The 24,762-nt window shown below is 38.2% G+C and overlaps 1 protein-coding gene across 12 annotated transcripts in view; it reads right to left on the reverse strand.

The window, feature by feature from the left end:
* DLG2 (discs large MAGUK scaffold protein 2) overlaps positions 1-24,762 on the reverse strand; it is a 983,561-nt gene that overhangs the window by 580,359 nt on the left and 378,440 nt on the right. For 5 of the 12 annotated variants that reach the window (XM_054269787.1, XM_054269776.1, XM_054269779.1 and 2 more), the window contains one exon: positions 10,166-10,246. The exons of the other annotated variants lie outside the window; for them this stretch is intronic. In XM_054269787.1, the coding sequence (XP_054125762.1) occupies positions 10,166-10,246 (81 nt within the window). The remainder of the gene's footprint in view (positions 1-10,165; positions 10,247-24,762) is intronic. 12 annotated transcript variants of the gene reach the window in all.

Consider the following 24,762-nt stretch of genomic DNA (forward strand, 5'->3'; position numbering starts at 1 on the left):
TCCATGGAAGTGTTCAAGGCCAGGCTGGATGAGAATTTCAGCACGTTGTTCTGTGGAAGATGTCTCTGCCCATGGCAGGGAGGTTGGAATTAGGTGATCTTTAGGGTCCCTTCCAACCCAAACCATTCTATGATACTGTGATTCTATAAAAAATTATCAGTTGTTTGTGCTTTCTTTATATGTTTTTGTACCTCTTCTGTCCTACTTCATCTATTTTTTTTTTCTCTTTTACTCAGTTAAGAAACTGTTTGGGAGAGGGTGTGTCTTTTCATTCTGTTTTCCAATGACACTGTTGCCTTACACAAGAGTTCCCAGTTTTCACAACAGATATAAGGATAGCAGGAAAAAAAAAATCTCAGTAAGAAGGAGTTTATTTTGTACACTTTGTTAACACTGGTTAATGAAAAGTTCCTTAGTGGCTTGAAAACTAGATTTTTAATTTTTCTTTTTTTACAAGTGTGGCTTTAAGATTTCACAAAAGAATTCCAAATACAGGTTATTCAGAAAAGATATGTCACTCAAGTTTACTCCAATTCTTATATTACATTGCAAACAATATCTGAAAGCTGCACCAACATTGACATCAGTATATAATATAAAAAGTCTCTGACTATGCCAGCAGAGACTTGTCAAGGTCAGGGGAAGAGCAGGCAAAATCAAAGTTTAAGTACTTCAAAGTAACCAGAAAAAGTAGCCTGGCACTGTTGGAGTCAAAATGAAACACAGGAAAGGAAAAGCTGAAATAAACATTAAGAGTGACCAAGGTTTGTCTAGGAAATAGAGGGTGAGATTTTAAAGCTTGGAACCTACAATGTTCAGTCCTTAGCATATAATTGCACTCTTCAAAATCAATCACTAATAAATGTCAATTAAAGTCACAGAATCACAGAGCCATAGAATTACAAGCTGAGCTGGAACTAAGATGGAAGCGTGTCCTATTATCCTACTCATTCTCAAAGTAGAACTCCAAAGTTGAAGCAGGTGTCTCAGAGCCCATATTATTTTAGATATAATTTCAGGTCCTTATTATTTTAGAAAATTTTAAAAGGAACTTTTCAAAAAATGTAAATCCAGAAGTTCTGTGGGGTTTAAGCTGAATGCCCATTTAAGCTAAGAAAATCACAGTTCTCTTCACAGCACTTCTAAGCAAAGAGTAAGAATCTCATTATTGGAAACTTAGTATTATGAGTTAAACTGCATATTTCTGAAAGTGCAGAGGCTTTCAGGGGTCACTAGAAGAGACAGAAACCCTTGGTTTAGAGGTCAGAAATTAACTATGAGCTGTATTTTGCTTGCAACTGCGAAGTTTAAATATGTAACTGAGAAAACATTTATTTTTTAAAAAAAAAAACCTTTAATTTTCAAATTCCTACAGCCAAAGTGAGATATTACTCTTCTCAGAATACACTGCAATTATATGTGTGTGTATGTGTAAAGATCTAAGCCAACTCATTCAATTACAGGTAAAATCTCCAATAGCACTGAAGGCTTATGTGGTGAAGCAGCTTTGCATGTTCTACCTCTCAACAAATACTGTGCCCTGTAGAAAACCAAATAATAGAAAAAGGATAATTTTTTTCCATTCTCTGGGTACTCTCTGTTACAATTAGAACATTTTTTTTTTGTTTAGTAGAGTTGGAACAAACTCTACTAAACAAAAATATATGCTTGTCTCATAACGGGATGCTGAACATGGAAAGGTCTCTTCAATTGCCTGGGCTTTATGGAATTCAAAGTCTTTATGTCTGAAATTTCTGCAGGCTTTAACTATGAATTAAACTAAACTCAGCCATCCTTCATTTACAATTTAATCAGCAACAATGGGTTTTGTAACCAAGTGAAAAAGTGCTGCTTATTGAGTTGAGTGCAAAAGACATTAAAAAAAAATCTCCCATGGTACAACCTCACTCCCAGGTAGGTTAATCAGTTTACTCCTAATTGTTTCTTTTTGTTCTCTAAAATTCTCCAAGTTATCTACTGATTCCTATATATCTTTTCAGTATTTTACTGAATAAAGGATCTGAAGAAAAATGTGCTTCCAACTGGATTCCAACACCGACATAAAATTTTTAACCAAACGTTTTCTTCTTAGACACATAAACACTTGACATTACAGTAAGCGCTACATTTCTTTTGCACAAAGAAAGGTACTCTTTTATATGAGGGTCCTTGAAGCACAACTGTACTATAAAGATCATGATCACTTCTGCCCTGCAAAATACTTTTTGAAATAACAGACAAAAAAAAATCCCCTTTGTAGCTGTAAACTTCCTATAAACATTTTTTATAAGCAATCAGGAGACTTTGAGTTCACTACAGAAAGGGCATGTATTTCTAATAACATTTAATAGACTGCTTACATAGCCATTATTGCACAATTTCCTCATGCTTTTCTGAATGAAGATTTATACTGTGAAGAGAAAAATTATTTTCATCCGTTAATTGGAGAATGAATACATAAAAAAAATTAGGACAGCTGAGGTAGCAGCCCCCAGTGCAAAGTAAAGCTATTAGCAGTACATTTTAAGATAGGACATGAGTCTTTTTTCAGAAAGATTACACCATGGCAATAACTATTTAATCCTAAGCTACAAGTTGAATTATGACTAATTTCTGAATTTATGCTCGGAGCTAAAAGAATTACATCAATCATTCCCAATGATCAGGAATATCGCAACGTTCTGACTTTAATAAATAATAGCATTTTAATGTATTGAATCAGGATGATCTCTCCAGAAGAAATATGTTTCTTAAGGAAAATTACCATAGATGCAAAATATTGAAAATATCTGAAAAGGTTCTGCATTCATAGTATGAATTCAGGCTCCCGAAGTTTTCAGAATCTGAGGTTCTTGACTCTTTAGTGCTGTGTAGTGGTGACATCATAAAATTATTTTAAGACTGCCTAACAACTTGCAAGATTACAAAGATTGCTGATTTTTGAGTCTTTCACTTCTGAAATCCTGAAGCTGGGTCACTCTTTCAGGGTTGGGGAGCACTTGTAGCTCTCATGATATTCCACTTAAATTTACTTTAGAATCACAGAATCTTAGAATCATTAAGGTTAGAAAATGCATCCAAGATCATCAAGTCCAACCTTCAGCTGAATACCACCCAGCCCACTGAAACATATAGCAAACTCTCATGTCATTTTTTTAACTCTTCCAGGGATGGCGACAACACCACTTCCCAGGGCATCCTGTTCCAATGCTTATCCACTCTTTCCATAAAGAAATTTTTTCTAATACCCATCTGAACCTCCCTTGAATAGCTTGAGGACATTTTCCCTTCTCCTATCCCTACTTGCCTGGAAGAAGAGGCCAACCCCTACCTTGACAAAACCTGTTTTCCAGCAGTTGTAGACAGCAACTATATGTAACTAAGCAATCACAAAATCCCAAATGTTTCAAGTAAGGAAGTTATAATGGAGGCAAGTGGGCTTTAGCCCCACCCAGAGAAAATTTACAGTAAAAAAAAAAGTAATATAAATAAACACTATGAGAGGGAAAATCAACAAGAAAAAGGAAGTGAAGGGTCTGATATTGCAAGCTGACCACATGGACATATCAACAAAAGAAAGAAAATGCTGTAATTAACTGTAACTTGTACAGTTACTGTCTAGGCATAAGAAATAAATTTCCTCTCCGTTAAAATGGCTGACTTATACCATCTTTCATCCAAGCTACCAATAAATATTTCCCTGTTTCTCTGAGGCAGATGTTATAGGAACCCCATGATGGTCTCTATGGATGTGGTTGCCTCCTGGAGGAAATATGGAGCATATTCAGCAGTGCAGTGAGGTTAAGGTTTACTCCAAAGGTTAGAGGATGGTCAGGACCACACACTGGCTCTAAAGGAGGCTATGGGAATTTAGGCTGACACAAACATTCAGTGCTTTTGGCTTTGTTTTTCAAGAAGGCTGGAAGTGCTTTCACCAAGTGCACAGCTCTGCAAGTACCTCTTGGAGCCCTCAGAATTTGCAGGGATTTGTGCAGAAGTGACTGAAGCCACCATCAACTTCAGGAAACCGTTATAGACAAGTGATCAAAGCTTTACCAAATGTGAGTTAAAAAAAACCTGAACCAAACCCCTCAACCCTCCCAGTTTTTAAAGTTTATATAATGGAAATGACAACTGACCCAGAGTACAATTATAATTAATGGGAGACGTCTGTGCTGCCTTGGGGAACAATTTAGGTCACAGCATCAATTAAAAGCAGAACAAACTCTACACTGCCTCCATAACATTTAACCATTTAACCCCAAATCATTGTTGCTGTAAATTAAACAATGCATTGCTGAATTACATCACAGAACAGAAAAAAGAATAACTTGTTTGAAAACTTATTTCAAGCTCCAGCATTCACTTTGCCCCATATAAAATAGGCACGCAACATGGAATACTGATGTTACCAGCAATTTTCTGCTTCTGTAGAGCAGAATTACTATCTATATATTCAGTCTTCTTTACCTAATCTGAATATTAATATTAGACCTTTGCAGGAAAGCATGCGAGATGTACTTAACTGACAATCAAAACCAGCAGTTTACCTTAAATGCTGACTGCAAAGGAGATAGATATAAGATTATTTAAAATCCTAAACTTCAGTTTTGAAGCTATAGTGAACACTCCTCTATGTGGAAGAGTGGAATATAGAAACAAATCACTTCAGTTAAAATGTGTTCGCAGGGTGACTACACATATATTACCTAATTACTAATATTAATTACTAATTTTCTAGTACTGTATCAAATATGACTGCCAATAGAAGCCACCCAAAAATTTTAGGACATTCACTTTTAAAGAATTGCCCGCAGGTGACACACTTTTTTAAGATCAATAAATTCCTGTTTCTTAACAACAAAGACAATTTTCAGCAGAATTCAAGCCAGAAGAAAGATCTTTCCAATAAAGCCTCTCAAGTGTTGCTGACCCTTATGTTTGTTCATTTGGAAATATAGAGCAATATCGTGGATGCAATTAAGCCCTTTGAAGTTCTATTATCTACTTGAATGGAAGGTGAAGCAAATTCTTCTCAACTTGTGAGAATGGAAGGGCAACTACACTGAGCAGTATCTAACAAGGTTCATGAGAAACCACAAGGGAAAATTAACTGACAGAATAAACAAAGGAAAAACAAATTTATAAAGTGTACCTTCATTTCTTCTACTACTCATGAGCAATACCAAACAATGAAAATGCAGGCAAAATTAAGACTTCCTGATGCCCATGCAGTACTTTCAGCTCAAAAAATTCGTCACAGAGAAATAATTCTATAAGGATATATAGGCAAGAGCAAAGACTCATTTCTGAAATGCCAGCTGTGGAAAAAGCTAAATAGCTACGCTAGTTAATAAATATGTCTCTCAGTAGAGCATAAAGGAAGTAGATTTGTACATCAGAGAAATTCCATTTTAATAGAACTAGGTTTCAAGACTCGAACTCTGCCTATGTCCTCATCTGCATTTTGAAATTCCAGTAAGGGGTACAGGAGCTCAGTTCCCTCTTCCCTGGTGAAATGTTAAGATTATGCAAAGAATGCCAACTTCTGATTAGCCCGTTATGTACAGCCATAACATCTCAGTGCCAGTGTTAATGACTACAATTCCATTGTTGAAGGCTTTAAGGAAATCCAGAATGAAAAAGGAATGGCCAAGCTTTAGAAAGTTTCCAATCTGAGTAAAACAGGAGATAACAGATGCACCCATTTTTCAATAGGTCTCATCACAATTTCGCCAGAGTTTTAGACCCGTCATTTTTGAGACACTGAATTTATTTTAGACATTAAGACAACGGCAGACTTCGCTGATGAATTGAGCAAAAGCAATTAAAATGTTTTTTGGAAGGCTTCACAATTGAACAATGAACCCTTCCATCCTTGCCTAACTACAGAGGGAGTCACTTTTTCCCAGGGAATGATATAAGGTAAGTAAGGTGGGAATAAGTGAAAATAATTTATTTTAGGTGCAAGTCAAAGCAGGAAGCTTGAAAAGGCATGCCATAATGGGTGTAAGGGTGGGAGGGGGGGAACAAAACAAAGCTCATTTTAAACATACTTTCTCTAGGGGTTGGCAAGTGCACCTATGGATTTGTAGGCTAGGAGTCTCTGTTTCTTTTTACCTCCAAGTGTACTAGAGTGTTGTCAGATGAGAACATATCATTCACTGTTCTGAGAATACATGCAATGGTAGTACAATAATGAATTAGTTCTATGTCAAATAGAATGAAAAGGTCTAATGATTCTTCAGCCACTACAATGCTTTTCAAAGCCCTTTGTAAGAAAGGCAAATTAACAGGTAGGAAAGCAAAGGGACAGAGAATGAAGAAAGCTGCCTAAGCTGACTCAAGAGGAATTGAAAAAAACATATCATATGCCTAGAACTTCATTTTAAAGACCACCCAACCTTCAACCAGTTATACAAAATATGACTGAGATGTAGATGGCAGACAGCACTGCAAAACATCAAGCCCTCTCAACCAAACCTTGCTGTTCAAGTAAAAATTTTGCAACTCTGGGTTAAAAACCAGTGAAGGAAAATTAATTCAGAAGTTCACTATCTAGAAGAATTCAAACTTTATCCTCCACACATATAGGCCAGGAGGTGGGTGTACTGAGATTTTTAAATGAATTAAAATGGAAGGAAGTGGGAAGAAAGTAAAAACGAAATAAATGCTTTCATTAGGCCAAGTAATACAGCTCTACATTTCTCCATTTGAACTACTGACTGGGGAAGAAGGTGATAAAATGTGTTAGTTCTATGAGTTTAATCTCCCTCTACAATACCATCTAACCCCTCTTCCTGTGCAGAAGTTTCTTCTGACTCAGCACCTCAAAGGCACCTCAAAGATGTGGAGTTTAAGGCACAAAAGACCATTGGATCATTGGGATCTAGCGTACTGCCATATGTAGCACTGACAAGAACAGCTTGTCTTAAACACAAGCATGCACACCTATTTCAGGAAGGCAGCTGATCCTGGAAACATAACAGGACTGCGATTACTGCCTTCCCTAATGGTTTGTCCCATGTTCTCACTTTTAAAAACACCTGCCCAGCCTTGGTTTACTCTTACCCTGGTATGCATTCTGCTTTTCTCTGCTACTGTGAAGAATCCTCTTATTCCAAATCATCCCACAGGAATACGCTGTCTTTAGGTCATGTGTCTCTCTGGAAGAATTTTTCTCCACTCTAGTCTCTCTTCTCTCTTTTGATATTTATTTATTATCTTTACAAATTACAGATACCAAAACCTGGTACAATATTTCCTTCCACAATCTCACTGCTGCGCATACCAATAAAACCACCTCCTTACTCTTATTTTTTAGTGTTGTTTTTACATTCAAGTTAAAAATAAAAGTGCCACTGAGCTGTCTGTTCTTTCTTCTGGAACACTCCTAGCATCACTTATGTCAGCTGTAGGGGTCCCCATGTGTAAGGATGCCATTGCTCCCTTCTGGCTGTGTAATACTTCTCTTCTAGAGACAATTTTGACAATTTTGTTTGAATGACCTCTGTTTGCAGGCTAGACTGCAACTGGATTGCACTGTCTAATTGCTGTGTCCTCCTTTTTATCCTAGTGTTTCAATCTTCACATTATTTTCAAATTCTAACATCCAAGAATTCATGCAGCTTTCCAAAGGATTTGTGAAAATATTGAAATATGTTGCCCATACCCAATTCTAAACTGTGGAAGGCTGTGGAGAGAGACTTTAAAAGAGGATGCAATACAGGACAAGGGGGAATGGCTTCAAACTGAAAGAAAGCAGGTTTAGATTGGGTATTAGGAGGAAATTCTTCACTGTGGGGGTGGTGAGGCACTGGCACAAGTTTCCCAGAGAAGCTGTGGATGCCCCATCCCTGGAACTGTTCAAGGTCAGGTCGGATGGAGCTCTGAGCAACCTGGTGTACTGGAAGGTGTCCCTGCCCAGGGCCAGGAGTGTTGGAACTAGATCCTTTCTAAGGTTCCTTCCAACCCAGGCTATTCTATGGTTCTATTTTATGATTCTGTGATCCCTCAAATTTTTTGTGTAAGGATCATTTCTCACTGATTAGTGCTTTGATATGCCAATCTTTAACAAATACTATTTTGATAAAGTATGCTGCTATTTATTTTATACCAGATGAAATACAAAATTAAATGAAATGCCTTACAAAAACCTAAATAAGACTGAGGACTATTTGACAAGTAAATTCACATTCTGAAATGAAGTTTATCTAGCATAACTGCTTTTCTTTAAAATTATGTTGACTATCATTAATTTATTCCTACCACTAATTTTTTCTTAGGCTTGCTTTTTCAGCCAAATTGTCCCTAATCATCCCAATATTTTTCCCAGGGCTGAAATAGAACTAGCCTGCTCTGCAGCATTATTTGAAAAAAAAATAAAATTGAAAATAATAGCATGACACTCACATTCCAGAATTTTAAAAATTCTCCAACAGATCTTTCCAGCCTCCTTTTTTAAGGCTCATAGGTGAAAGTCATCAAGTAATGAGCCTTCTGCTTTACTTATTTTATCACTAGCAGATGTTGTTTAACATGCTTTGAAAGATTCAGTGCTGTTTATACAGTAGGGACACTGGATCTCCTACCACCATATGGGCTTGCTAGGGAGCAAACAGCACTTCCCTCCTACTGTGTGCCACTCAGTATTGAAGAGGTATCAGAGCTTTTGTTCATCTTTGCATGAATAAATGACATATTAATTAAATAGTGATTGACTGGCATCATTTCTTGGTTTTGGCGTTACAAAAAAGCAGCACAAATTAGTTAATTCACATAAAAAATAAACCAAGAAATAAGCTTGGTCAAACTTTCCTTGAAATCTTAGGAAGACTTCAAGGTAGAAACTGAGTGTCCAGAATTGAGTGTCCAGATATATACTGTGAGAGTTCTTGTCCATTATACTTGCCACTGAATTCATCCTAGGTTACCACCTTAATCATTGCATATTTTTGGCCCTTACATTAAGGAAAATTACCTAGACATCCTAAGCCATTATAAATTGATGTCCAGCTGGCAGAGAGCTGTGCAAGATCACTCAGAATGCTCATCTGTCCTATTTATGCCAGAGTCTTGTTAACCCTGGATAACAAAGGATACCAATTTGGACATCAACAATATATCACTTTAGACTACTTTTACCAGAAATATCCCATTAGTGTGCATTATCTTCATATCTTAATCAGCCTTCTTTTCCTCCTGAGACTGCAAAGGACCCAGCTGGCTAACAGCCAGAATATCAAGTGTCTCATACACCTATTATCATAACAGCAGAAGGTCATACACTGAAAACCGAGCACACAAATGCAACATAAACTAAACTGAGTATTTTGAAAACAGAAATTTATGGAGGTTACTATTCTGGTGCAACAGCGTCACTTGTACTTTTGTTTCATTTGGGGGAGGTGGGGGGTTTGCACTTCCGGTTTCAATGACAACTCCTCTACTGGGAAAATTCTTTGATTAAAAAAACAAACAAAAAAACCCCCAAAACAAACGACCAAAAGCCCCACTCCAAATCAAGCTTCAACAATGCTTTTTCTATCAGGCTCTCCAGGTCCGCAAATATGCTTAGTCTTCCTGTCCTATATCTTGGTTTGATCCTGCCTGCTACCTCCCAGAGACTCACTGTGCCTCTGCCGGACTAGCAGGAAATGAAAATACATTTCAAAAAGGTAAAGGTGAAATTTTCCTGACCACTTAAGATATCAAATCAAGACATTTTGGTCTCTCAATTATTTGACCATAAGGATGTCTAGACAATGGAGAGACAAAGTAATTTCCAGGGCATGACTCCCTTCCATCTAAAGGAGCCATCCAAACCAGGTTAGAAGAACTGTGATCAGGACAGGTCTCTCCACTGACTACCATGGCAATATCATTGACTTCCTCAAATATCAAAAGTCAACTCAAGCCACATTGTTTTCCTAATAGCTCACCTGTTTTCGGTTTGATCAGTATATAGCCGAGGCTCCTTGCATGCCACAGCATCTTGGGATTATTCAAACATTTGCACAAATATGTATTTTTTTAAAACTTGAAATGGGCCCTTTTGGGTGCAGGGAAGCATTGGTGTAGAAAAATTGGCAAAACTATGAAGCAGCAATTCAGAAACTGTTTGCTGTCCTCACTTACTTCTCACAGCCAACTTCACTACTCTCACCTGTGTATTAGTCCATTCCATTTCAGGAAAAGGTCCCAGCTGAAGGCCTCTACCTGTGGGATTTTCTTCCTCCTGGCCTTTCTGGAAGTACATAGAGACATCTGCTCAGGACATGTTCCAAACTCAGATTTTTCATTGTCTTTGCATATGGTGTTTAGTTGTGTGGGTTTGCTTCCCAGGTTGGTTTTTTGGGGGGTTTTTTCATTTTTTTCCTTGAAGCTGTAAATTGGTGTTAATACACACTGAATTGCCCAGAGGCTTTATAACAAAAAATTAATTGGAATTATATTATATAGTATTAAAAATATGAGTTCATATTATTGATTATTAATATCTTTGGATTAGCTATTTATCACTACAGGAAGAACAAGCAAGTTATGTATATTTTACAAGAATTAATATTGTACTACTGTATTTAGGTTGATTTTTAGTATGCAACATCGACCAAACTCTAGTAACTACTAGCAAACGAAGCAAGGCTACAGGGAATAAATAAACATTCTCTTGACAGTCCACCTCTTTCTAGCTAAAATTAGAAATAACCCTGTTGCTTCTAAATTTTAAAACCCACTCTAATTATCACTATGAATTTATGAAGTTTAACAGTAGGAGGTTATATATTTGCTTTTAATGAATGTCAGGTTTCCATTTTTTTTGTGAAACAAAAAACCTCTAATGAATTCAGTATCCCACATAGGCATGAGTCAATGCCATTGTAGAAAACACATGAGTTCTTAACAAACAACAACAGTATGGAAGAGCCCTGACAGTAAAGAGAAACATAAGGCAAAGATCTCAGTTTTTGTAGCAAAACGACCATATCTGTAGCCATGCATCCAACAGCATGTTTACACAATATTTAGTAAACAAGGGACTGAAAAGCAATTTTACAAAGGCCATATTCATTACAATGCTTATGTAATGCTGATCCTCACTTTTACTAGGTTACTTGAGAGACTTTTTGTTTCTATTTTAATAAATAATACAGCTTTTAAAAAGAATAAAAATCATACCTCAGTTTAGGTGTGAAAGGAAATAAAGATGAACTAATTCTAACACCCTCTGCCATGGGCAGGGACACCTTCCACTAGACCAGGTTCCTCAAAGGCCTAAACCTGGACTGGAACACTTTCAGGAACAGGGCATCCACAGCTTCCCTGGGCAACCTGTGCCAGTGCCTCACCACTCTCACAGTGAAGAATTTCTAATATCTAAACTTGCCTTCTGACAGTTTGAAGCCACTTCCCCATGTTCTGTCACTACAAGCATTTGTAAAACGTCCCTCATCAGTCTTCTTGTAGACCCCCTTTGCATATAAACCCACTACTTTTTTTTTTTTATAAAGGTAACACTTTTTCACTCTCACTTGCAAGATTAAGTCTTTTTTAACATCAAGCATGAAACACAGCAAGTATAAAGCCACTAAGCCAAGTCATTCAGGGAAGTCACAAAGCTCTGTTGCTCTAAAGAATGGCTAATAATAGTCAAACAGGTAGTCAAAGTGTCACACTTTTCAGTACATGGTCTAAGAAAAAGGACTTCTGGCTCTGCTTAAAAAGATTAATGCTGTAATACAAACAATATTTTTAAGAATTGAGACTTAAATTGATGCTGTCAGTCCACAGGCATTTAGCTGTGTCAGCTAGGAGCAGAGTGCTTTGAGACATGGGAAAGTACTGAGAATGGTTTCAGGCTTAAATTCCCTGAGTCACTCTGGAGGGTGCATTCCCACCTCAGTGAAGTGGGACAAACATACGTCTGAATATCCAGTTGAGCTTACACAGAGAGAATTTTTACATTGAAAAAATCTAGAGTAATTTCTTTTACAGTGTAATGGGCTACTGGAGATTCCCTAACATAAGCACCAAGTCCACCAGGAACAACCACAATGCATTTTATGTAGTCCACTGGAGCTGATGCACCTTGACCACAGCAAGCTTCTGTGTACATGTATTTGGTTCTGGAGACTTTTGAGAAGAAATGTGTAGTACCCTAAACACAGATAAAAGAAAGCCAATGCTTATTTACCAAGCAGTAAGCATGTCCCTGGACAGAGGAAACATCAAACTCAAAAATACAGAGTAAGGAACACGTCTGTTGAGATCATTAGCTAAGGAGGAGCCAAGAGTGAGGTTCTGCTGCAAAATGGCCTTCATTCAAGATACGAAGAATTGCTGTGTATGAGGACAAGCGTTGAAACTATTGTTCTGTAATCATTGATGATGAGACACCAGCAGAACTGTATAATTCTGGGGCGTTTTTTTTTAAGATAAGCACTGAAAAAGCCAAAGAAAATCTACAGAAGAGGAATGTCACACCCTAGGGAAGATTGAAAACAGGATATTACATAGGGATAGCGATCAGTTCTTTTCAACTTAGAGAAAAAACGGGGAAATCACTCCAAATTTGCTACTATGAAAAAACCTTTAACTGCTAGGGTGCTGAAAAACTGAAGGTCTCCAGTCCTTTCCATATCCTACAGGCTTTTGCTCCATGGGAGGTTTATTCCCTAGTAATTCCAGCAATTTTAATTTGGAACAGGATGATTACTAACCAGCTAAAAGCAAAAAGCATATTCCTCTGTGCTAAGTTAAAATAAAATAAATACATACTTGCTTCCAAGGTAAGACTACAATGCCACTAGTGGATGTAGTTGGTGTAGAAATGTAAGCCTCTTCATAAAAAATATCTTTTGAAAAAACTCTACTCAAATGCCAGTAAGGTAGCATTTAAAACAGAATTCTTCATAACCATCAAATTGTGAGTTACAAAGGTGGCAACAATAAAGGTGAGACTGAGTTTCTCAAATAGAGCTGTCTCATGTCATCAGATGCATTAAGGTATTGTTTTCAGCTGCTTCTTCAAAAGAGAATGGATTTCCTTCTGTCATTTCTGACAGCCATATGCACACTTCAGATCTCACAGGACATCTAAAATAGCACTATATGCCTATCTTAGACAAATGAATATCACCCCAAAAAGTCTTTTTTTATTTAAAGGAAGCCTTTTCTTAATTTTCAATTTTTTGTTATTCACACAAGCTATTATTAAATGCAAATATATAGTTTAAAATATTGGGGTGTTATTGCATAGAAAATCTAAATCTCTTGCTCTTTAGCTAAAAATAAAAAAAAAAATTCAAGTTTCCTAAATGTTATGAACTACTATAAATCCAAAAATCCAAAATCCAATAAAAGTTTTATACAAGACCTAGAGCTGAACAAGTTTCAGTGTTGAAGTACACCAATTTTAGAAGGACTTAAATACTCTTATAGTCTGGAAAGCCTTGTTAATCTGTAGATTGGGAAGGATCAGTTTATTGCCGTGGAAAAAAATTTTGCCTAATAAATACCAGGAAGTCCCACGGTCTGACAAACATTACCTTCATACAAGAACATCATGCAGCATTTTAAATAAAGTCACCCACACCAATAAAAATTAGGAAAATCAAGTTTTCTGTTTAAAAAATGTCTTCAAAAAGAGATCTCATGAAAGTCTAAATAGTTCCTGCTAATCATATGTTAAGTGCATTGAAGTACTGCAACGCAAAGTAAAGTAATAAAATATGAACATAGGAAGAAGAGATGTGCAAAGAAAACGGTGATAGTATTTCTAAATAAAGCCATGAAAAATTGTTGCACTCACAGGAACTTCAGTGTACTGAACAGTATCTGTGATCACGGTGCTAAGGTCAAATCTGTTCCTCACACCAGTGATCTAACTACTATAGATTAATTCCACAGAATTGAGCACGAGGGGATGAACTTCCAGGGTGAATAATTGCTTTTAAACTAAAAATTTAATTTATATCAGACAATGACAGAAAGGCAAGTTTCAATGAAAAGCTCAAAAATATATAGGAGGCTACAATTTTCTTTTAAAATTTGAGTCATTCTTTTTATTAATTTACAACAAAATAATGAACAGCTGATAGCATATTGGAGACAAGTCCAAAAATACTTTTAAAACAGGCTTGTGAATGAAATGAAAATTCAGGAGCAGCAGATGGGTTTAACTGCTGTTAAATGTGGAGTGGTTTCCAAGAACATGTTGTATGCAATAATAAATAGCCAGAGACATAAAGTTTCCCCAGCAGTTTAAACCCTGAGCATACAAGCTAAGTGAGGGCTTTCAAGCTTTGGCTCACTGCAACATCTTCACATTTTACCCTTGTCTACAGCAGCAAAGATGCTTGTTATTAACAATGTGTGCCAGCAATGAGCGCAATTACAGCAGCACTGAGCACAGTTTCACAGGCAGGCAGGTTTAACATAGGCTTTCTGAAACAAGAACAGTTCTTGGCTCTGCTTGCAGGTTAATCACATTCAGCACCAGGGCATCCATTCTCACAGTGGATAATTATGCCAGTGTACCCAGTGCCTCAGTTTGTGCATACATTTTACATAATAAACATGTTAGAAATTGCCTCCCCTTCTAATTCTTGATCTGGATGTGGGCACTGGGATGACGTATTGCATCTAGGGCTTCTGCAGTCATGGTTTCACTGCCTCCATGTCTCATGCCCTCTTGGATTTAAGCAAAAGTGAAGTCCCAAAGGTTCAGGAAAACAGGCAGCAACTTTTTGTTTGTAACTCAACCAGTTGTGGTTTCATCTCCTAATTCATCAAAAAGTGGTTTTATTAAGTGACAGCTATGATTAGGTTAAAGCTTCTACACACGCTACCATGTATTCTTAGACTTGACTGACACAAACATTCATGACACAGAATGAAACTGGAACTTTTAAACTCACAGTGATGCACAGAGGCACAGAGAAGGGTTCAAAAGAATGAGTGCAACTCGCAGAGGACAGAAATCCACATCAGGATCAAACCCAGAAAAAAAATCACTGCTGCTGCCTCCTGTTAGTCCAATTGCTTCTGCAATAACAAAAGATTTGTGAGGAACTGTGGAAAAGAGCATCACTGGATTCAAGGAAGCCTCTGGAGTTCAGAGCAGACCTACACTACAATACAGGTGTGTTCTTCCTTAGATGCACCAAGGATGATTCTGATTAGCTACTCTGTAATGCCAGTATCTGCTTGATACTGTCTTGGATGAACTGGAGGGAAAGGATTATTAGGGAAACAAATGATAGAAAAGAAAGATGAGGAACCAAATGAAAGAACTGTATTAGAAAAGAGGAGAGATGTCAGGCCTTCACGTGAGTTACAAAGTATAAACTTATACTGTTGCTAACCTACTACTTTTCACTGCTGCTCTAGAAAATCATGATTTCTATACTTTCATTGCAGAAACCATCTCTTTTTCCGACTAATTCTTTCCATAGAAAAACATAAGATTTGGCTATGGCAAAACCACTTCTCTCTAATCCTAGTACTATACTTCATTCATGAAATGGATAAAATTAAATCAGTCCACTGATGCTCACGTGGCATTCAGCGACTACTTGTTTCCCAGGGATCTTCTAAGAGCTTTTTTTATCCCTTGTCTGATACCTACTGAGAGACTTAGAAATTAAATTGCTCTATTGTCTGGGAAATTCAACCATTAAAGTAACAGCCCCCAAAGCATGCCTATCTTTCCAATCCAAATATTAATGGTCAGAAAGCATCACACATGTAAGCTAACATCCTTTTGGTCACTCTAACAAGTATCCTTATTAGAGGTTGTTTAGAGATTTCCAGAGCCATGGCTTCTGTCCAACACATCTCAACTGAAACATCCTCACTGTTGCTGTCAAATGGATGCAAACACAGTTGTTTTGTGTGCTCCCTGTTCAAGCTGCACCCAGTTCTGTTTGGTTGGACATGCTGCAATGCTGCAGCACTACTACTTCTGGAAATGGCTTAACTGCCCAAAAAAAGGAGGCTGAAGAACATACTCAAAAGCCTGGACCCTCATCATCCTCACTGTTAGATATATGTTACATGAAGTCCTTACTGTTCTGTCTAATTCCAGCTAGCTCCTTCCAGGAAAAAAAATGCTCTAGGGGCTAGACTCACATAGTGCAGACATGAGTAAGCACCTTCTTTTCCACTGTGCAGACACAGCTTCTTTCTCCTACCAGAGGTGCACAATACTATTACTTGAAGTACAAGTACCCAGGAATTCAAATTATATCAATGATGTACTTGCCCCACTTGAAAGTGCCCAGTGATTTTAGGGGTGGTTGCTGGCAATGCAAACACATCTTTCTCTTAATCAGAGCTATCAGCAACAACCACTTCACTGGAGGCACACTGGAATTTGAAAGCAGTGATGACGGAGCACCACTGCTGATTGATTTTGCAATAATCATTCTGAAGGGGTTTTGTACATTGTTTTGACCAGCCATTTAGATAGGGAATTATGGGGATAAGAGACTACATGATTAGAACTAATCTTCATTGAAAAGTACTTAAACACACGCTCAGTAAACTGTGGTCTGTTCTCAGCTATTACTCACCCATTTGTACTATTACCACAGAAATGGACCACATACATGACCTCCTCTTTCACAGGAGCGATTTCTGATATAGGCTAATTATCAAGCACAAACATATGGGATTGTAGGGCTTTTTTTTTTTGCCCTAAAATGGCAAACAAAGAAAGGCCTTTGTTGTAATCTTATTGCAAGGGTTCCATACTGTTATCTCCTTATCACAAAAGTTTCATACCTTCTTGGTGTTTCTTGTGGGCAGCTCCTCAGGACACTGACTCTTTCTTCTTCACAAAACAGCCACTGACTCCACTTCCCTTCTCACCCAGCCACCTCACTCTTTTATAGCACTCTTCTTCTCATTGCTTACAGCTGTGGCCTGTTAAAGTCAGGCCTGTTCCTAATCTTTGATAATTGGCCCAGCTGCAATTCCTTAGGGGTAAGATTACTTTCTACACTATCTTTATTTTCTTATATTCTATCCTCCTACAGGCCTGGATTTTTTCTGGAGAGCTATATTTTTTTTTTCCTAACAACCATCATGAGCCTCTTTTGCATACTATAACTTGGTATGGTCTGCAAGACATCAATCACTGATAATGAACCAAGTTCAATGTGTTTTGCACCTTCTCTCATGGGTTGTTCACTCTAAAATGGCCTTCATTTTATTATATTTTTTCTGTAACATTTCAGAAATTATTGTAACATCTAACTCTTATCTGTTGCAGATACCTTTTCCAAAATTGGTAATGAGCGTTAAATATGTGCCACTGCCAAATGTAGTCATTTTCTGGTGTCTTACCTTGTATCTGCTCTGGCAGCCTCTGTGCATGTCTCCTTCAAGACCAGACTAGTTATTAAATTCCAGTTATTAGGAAACAAATTTAGGCTCAAGACTCGTTTTTTTTTCTAAAGCTTTGTCAGTTGCATGAATGATTTTGTCTACAAACATGCAGCTCTCTTACAAATTTATATGCAGTTTGTGAGTCATAAATTTCAGAAACAACAAAAAGGGGTTTTTTTGTGAAAAAGCGAGGATTTTCAAAAGCATCAGTTTGTGGTCAGTACTAGCTTAAATTGATTTCCCAGGAATAGGGACATGAGATATTTGCACCCACAATCTAAAGTCTTCTTTATTACAGCCAACTGTTGAGTCCTTATCACCTGTACTTCCAAAGCCTTTTGCAGACTTCATAGAGCAGAATAAGAGGATTAAAAGAAATTTAGCATTTCAATTATAGAGATAATAAGTGAAATAAGTGACTAATTTTCTCAGCTTTCCAAACTCTGCAGTAAGACTAAAACTTTAATGTTCCTCTGTTGCTCTCCCCTCACATAAACCATGTGCACTGAGACACAGGTGTCAGCATGGATCCACCAGTACCCCCAAAAAGCAAATATATCATAGAACAGAACTAGTTCAGCTTTGACCCAGCAGCCCACTTTGTTCCAAAGAGCATCTGTTAACAGCTTTCTAACCTTTCTTGGTCCTACTGCCTGTGAAGATACCACAGATGTGCTTCCTGGTGAAAGATTTTGCTTGTCCTGCACAACTCAAATGATAATAATAAAAGAAAATATGCCAGGGTGGAAAAAGCATTAATGTAATGCTTTTCTAAATTATCTATTGATATATCAAGCTCATAAAATTTATCTGGCACAAATTTTGACTGAAATATGTTTCCCTTCTTTTTGTTCTTACAAAGCTAACAACTGTGCTTGCTCTGATAGTCCTTAGGAAAAGGATAATTTACTGAAATGTGTGAATGGGAGACTGATTGGCCTTCACATGTCTCCTGATGCCTCTGGAGACTGTAACCATACTCATCAGCTGAGATGATGGTGTTTATGCCATTTTAGTGCCAGAGAAACCTGTCTGGCCCTCAGCTGTCAGTGGAGAATGTCATGGGTTTCCTACAGGTATGGTGACATATTGACCACAGACATACTGGTGGATGTATGGGATGACACTTAAAATGCTGATAAATGTCTGTGTCTTGGCAGGTTTGTTATCCCTGGAGGATATTTTTCCAACCTCCATGCTGCTTCCTCCATTTTTAGGGGTCATATTGATGAGGAAAAAGATGTCTCATTTTCCACTAGTAAAATAAATTTTCCTTAGTACCATTACAAGTGTCTTCCCATGTGCTGATCATCCAGCTAGTTCAACACTTGTTTAGTGTGGGGATTGCTAACTAAACTGCTCTTCAGAGACCCCTCTCCCTGTTCAGCTTTTCCACACTGATGTGTCCAGGCCTCTATAACTGCAATAAGTGCAGCACTGAATCCTGTCACTACCACTAGTAAATTTACTATCCAGTATTCAAGGCTACCAGTGAAAACAACTATTTTTGGCAATGTAATAATGTGTGTGCCATGTCCAACTTCATAATTGACCCACTTACTTCCAGTTCAATAGTGTATTTATCTCTAAATGAACTGCTGCTCATTGTGCCTGTGAGAATAAATCTGAGCAACACGCATTGTGGTTCTTGCCAACTTTTGCAAAGTGATATAATCCATCCTCCTTCTCACATCTTTCCTTTAGTGACACCCAGTGGGTTGGCTTCTGTTAACCATGCTTCTCAAACTCCACATGCTTTTTGCTGCAGTCTGAGTTGCGATACTGTACACAGCTCTTTTCCCCTACAGTGTGAAGGATCTCAATTAGGACATAATTGTCCACCCACTACTCTGAGTCTGAATCTGGTTCTTCCTTTTGTTTATCAACTTCTTACATCTTTCCTTTCAGAGTTCTTAGTGATGTTCCTGAGCTTTGTTTACTCTCCCAGTCACAAGAGCGGTGTTGGGATGTGACTTGGGCACGCTCAATCCCTCCTCCACTATTTTGTGCCACAGGAAAGCTGAGCAGGCTTGATGTGCTCTTGGAAGAGCTCCAGCTGAATGACTGGCAGAAAACAAAGGCAGCGTGTCCGCGGCACAGAAGACGGAGTCAGCGCGTGTTTGTGGCGCACGCTGAGGATCGGCCCCGCGGGCAGCACAGCAGAGCAAACCCACATCTCTGTGGGCACAGAGCCAACAGGATCTCCCGCCAGAGACTCAACCCCCAGAAACATCACTCACAGCTTCCACAGCCTTTTGTTTCTCTAACTAAAGCCACTCTTCATACTCCATGCTTATGTGCAAACTTCACAGCTTCCACAGCCTTTTGTATCTCCGAATAAAGGCACTGTACATATTCCATGCTTATGGGGCACAGAGCTCTCCACATCCTTCTTTGCTTCAGTTTTATAGTCTTTTTGGCTGGGACAAATAAAACTATCATAGGCGTCAAGGATTTCAACCCAGCAATCGTTAGAAAAGGATCTGCATTTTACCGGCATTCCCAGCTTGCCAAACTAGAGTGGTGTCACTTTTGTTATCCTCCACCTTCCGGGAGAATTCTAGCCTTGGTGAGGCAGGCTTTGAAGTGTTTCACTCTCCTGCTCTGTGTATTTTCTGTTCCTTCTCTGAATCCTGTTCAGCAATCCCTTTGCTCTGACAGCACTTGCAAGAGGGCTCTTTTATGCCTGATTTCATCTAGCTGGGAATAACTACAGAAACCTGATGTCACCTCCCCTGACCCAGAGACTGTGTCTTACTGACATGAGCACAAAGGTATCCATTGATTATACCGGTGAGGACTAATCTAAAAAAGGTTTGTCATTAGGCTTATTGCAAATATATCCCACCTGATTTTAAAGTTTAATTTCAAACCTGTTTTTCTAAAAAAAAAAAGCATAAAATTTAACTACAAACAAAAGAAAAGTAATTATGATGAAAGACATCTGGGGATTATAACTGTGCTGTATTTTCAAGTGCCTTCAGGGGCATAAATATACATTTTTGCTTTTGTGCTATATCCAAGGAAATAAAAATACCAGTTCAGAATTGTGTTGGCAGGAAATCTCTGCGCTTTTTAATTTTGGCAGGATGCTAAGTATTAGAGGCTAAATATTATTTGACCTCATGACTCACAGGAAAACAATGTGTACTTAAAGCACAGAAATAATTGCTCTACTTCAGTGCGTCCAGCTTTCCTATATTTAAAGTCAATTCACCATCTGAAGACATTTCCTAATTGAATTGTTCTAACATTTAGTCCCACACCCCCAATGACAACAGGATAGAATTTTTCTGATGTTTCTTGCTTCATATTTCTCTGCTCTTTAGATGAGTTCTTAGTGAGTTAATACTTACATTTGCTTCATATACTCACAGCTCTTCAACACAGTCAATGCTAATTTCTCTCCTTAGGTTTATATCTTAGGGACTTTAGAAACCTGTAAATTTTTCTATTATTCTGTATGTCTGCTCAGAATATATTTATACACACATTATGCTTATGCTATGCATGTATAATGTCTCTTTTGACTTTACAAAGCATTTCAGCAAGAATATGGTCATATTCAGTAGATGCAAGGATGTGTATTTATTTGTATAGGAAAAGTTTTAGACCTTCAGTTCTTTCTCTAAAGTATTATTCCTCTTTCTTAGCCACCACCCTAAAGAATTATGTCACTGAAAATAAAGCTAAAGGCAAGCACAGGGGAAAAAAAATAATAAGCTGTAGTTTTGAAAAGTACTTTACATAATACTTGTAAAGCTCACTACCAGGAACATGCCATTAACAGAATCTCATGATAGTCATAAAAATGAATAGTACCCTTTAATGCCTTCACCATCCAGACATGTTTCACAAAGATATAATATGTGGTGGGGTTTTTAATCACAAAACTTCCCCTTATTCACTCTGCCTGCAAAAAAAAACAAAAAAAAGAGGAAATTTCTTACAGCTGTTGGTCTCTCCCCACATCAGCAGTTAACACCTCCTTCCCCTGATCATCGGGCCACCTTGCTCTGTAAGACAGTGATAGCTGATGGGGACATTTGGGAAAAACTGAACATGGGTGAGGCAGGTGAAGGAAAGGAAGAGACTGAGAGTGTTCCATGGCAAAGCCTCCTGAAAATGCTGTTCCCTCAGGTGATATTGTAGGGTATCACCTGACAGTTACTCCAGGTCAGGACATCATGGGAACAGTTCTGCTACATCACCAGACCCCTGCACCCTCCGTAATCCTTAATGGATAGGCAAACAATGTCTAACCTTGAAAAAAACTTCATGGGTGAAATTAGCAGTGTTAAGTGTTAGCATCAGAGTGCAATGTGTAAGCAAATGTTTGATACTAGTGAGCTCGCCTCCAAAAAATGGATGCCAATTTCATCTTACTCCCTCTTAAGATTCATGGCTGCAGGGTGTCTGTCACAATCACAGCTAAAGTTGAACAGTGATAGATCACATTTATGACAAGGTTCAGGCATTATGTTTTTAACAGGAATACTTATCAGACTGGACAGAAATTAAAAATCTCCTCTATGTTTTAACACTTGGCTAGAGAAGCAGCAAAAATAAATCACTTTTAAGATGATATCTGTGGTCTGATTGACATCTTCCTGACCAGCAAGTCCTAAAACACTCTGACCAGAATAATGCGTGGTCCTATTTTACACAAACATACACACACAGTGCGTACAGGCAACAGAGTTAAGGTTGCCATGGGAACTTTACCTCCAGATTTTTTGGGTTTGTATAATCAAAATAACACAAGTACAATGTTGTAATGATTCAGTTTTGCCTTGTAATTAATTATGTTCACATTTTCTTTTGGCGAGAACTCTATTTATCTGATGGGTACAGCCCAATGTGATAATTTTATTCAAAATATCCAAAAGTTGGTTGTCTAAGCAGGGGATATTTTAAACTTGATTCACTGCGCAGAAATGGCTACAGTGTAGCACAGAAAACACTGCATCAGTGTTAAACCAGGTGGTTCAGCTGCAGGTAAGGTAACCTCCATGGCAGCAATGAACTCAGCACAAGCTCTGCCATTGCACTGCGGGCTGTGCCAGCCCTGGCATAGGCTGATGCTGAGGTGTGGGAAGAAGCAGAACACTTTCGAGACCTGATGCCTCCCCTCCAGCTGTTGTCATCACCCCACATATATTTATTAATCCACTATGGCGACCACCAGCAGTCCCCAGCCTTGCTCACCAGGGTTCCCCTCAAACTCACTGTTTCTTGGTTCATCTCTTCTGCTATGCTCTTTCAGGTCAAGTCCTAACTTCTCCTGGCTGTTCTGAAAATTTGAGTTAGCTCTGAGCATAGGAATACACTCAGACTCCTCGCTCTAAACTTAGGCTCTGGGTTTTCAGAGGAGCTGACCTACAAACCTCATTGATATTAACAACTGAAAGTGTGCAGCAAGCAGCCTTCATCAACAAGCCATCCTGATGAGGGCTTTTCTCTTACAGAAGTTGCATGAAGTTATCAGAAAAGAAGAATGGTTGTTGGAGCCCTTTTCAGTAAAGGGACAGTCAACCTTCTGTGCTCTCAACCTTTAGAGCAAGACATCCCATTTGAATAAGCAGCAGCCTTTCCTCCCCATCTGAACATGATGCTTTCTCGAGAGACCTGGACCTTGCCATAGGCTGTTTGCAAAGCAGAGGATACTCACACTGAGTATGGAGAGATCATTATTGATCTAACTGCAGTCATGGGCCACTGCTGGCCCCAAGAACATGAGCTTCAAAGCCTGCATTTGATACACACATACAGAGACGGCTGTCAGTGCTGAAGATATGGAAAATGGGCTTTCTGAAGAGCCAGCTCATTTATTGGAGGGGAAAGGAACTAAAAACATTCACTTCAAAGGAACTAAAAATATTCAAAGAACTAAAAACAATTCATGTTTTTGGCACCATAATTAAATGAGACCCTACCATATATATGTCCATATTGAGAAAGGAGTTCAGTTCAAATATTCAGTATAAGTCTCCTCCCTAAAGGAATAGTAGTTAATATATGTTAAAATATAATTGTATAATTGGAACTCAACTGTTTGGGTTATGTAAAAGGTGCTGTAGGCGTATCAGCTTAGACAGAGGTAATTAGATCTTGTATATTAACATTTTTCCCTAAAGGGATAATCAGAAATACTTTGAGTGGTGGAGATGCTCAAGCCGAGAAGCTTGGTGGGAAAAGGTACCTCCTTCAGCCCTCTGTTTGCTTTGTTCCTGCCTTTGTCACTGCCTGGACTGAAAGAATACTTGTGCATTAGAGTACTTGCTTAATACAATCCCAAATGTGTGCCCACACAATGGCAATACTGCTGCAGCTTTTGGTGAAATCAGCATAAAACTGAATCACCTGCAAACATCAATTGTGCTGCCAAAACAGGACTAGGTAGTGGCATTAAATAATGCAATGTGCCTGCAGATTTAGTAATGGATCATGCACTGAAGCCACAGAAGAAGCCTGTGACAGGGCCAGGAATAGAAGAAATCAGAGCTCTATTGTCTCCTTGAGTCAAGGGTTAACATTTTATGCAGATGAGAGTAAACAGCCACACACCACTGCTTAGCTCAGTCAGCCTGAAGGATACAATAACAACAAATATGGTTTTACTCACAGGAGGCTGAATGACAATCAATGGAACTACAGCTATGGAGTATTCAATTGAAGCCCTTGAAAAACCAAGTGGGTGCACAGGAAGATAGGCTACTATGCCATCACAGGATGAAGACAGGACAATGTTATGAATTTCTTGAATTTTCAACTATAGTGTTGAAAAGTTTTCAAGAAAAAAGGAGCTTTTTATTTTGAAAACAGAACACCACATCTTTAGAAAGTGGAACGGCAGAGCACAAATTGAAACTGGTTTTGGTTTTTGGAATTTTTCTTTTCAAGATAAAAGAAGAAATGTACAGTTCCAAGATAAAAGAAGAAATGTACAGTTCCTCGAGCCAGGAAAACAAAACAGCCAAACAAACCACCCACACACAAAGACCACTCCAGGTATTTTCTAATTTCATTGCTGTTATCCATGCTTGTCTTTCATATACACAAGAAAAACATTCCAGGAAAGAAATTCCAATATGAAAACCCAGACTTAAAGCTTCTCATTGACAAGTTGTAATCAAAGTTTGTAATCCAACAAAAATCTCAACTGAAACCAAGGGAAGGTTAATCCAAACTAAAGACATTTCCCCATTTTTGTATTTCTTCCTTCATGCCTGCTGAAGACCTCCAAATCACTACTCTGTACTACTCATATGAGGCTTTCAGAAGAGTTTAAAGAACAGTACAGGTATCTTGTTTCTAGGTAAGCCAAAGCCTCTCTTGGTACCTGAAGGGTTTTGGCTTTGTTCTTAAAGT

This window comes from Melozone crissalis, unplaced genomic scaffold, assembly GCF_028551555.1.
Source record: "Melozone crissalis strain CALT ecotype California unplaced genomic scaffold, PUWL_Pcris_2 ptg000008l_1, whole genome shotgun sequence".
NCBI lineage: Eukaryota > Metazoa > Chordata > Aves > Passeriformes > Passerellidae > Melozone > Melozone crissalis.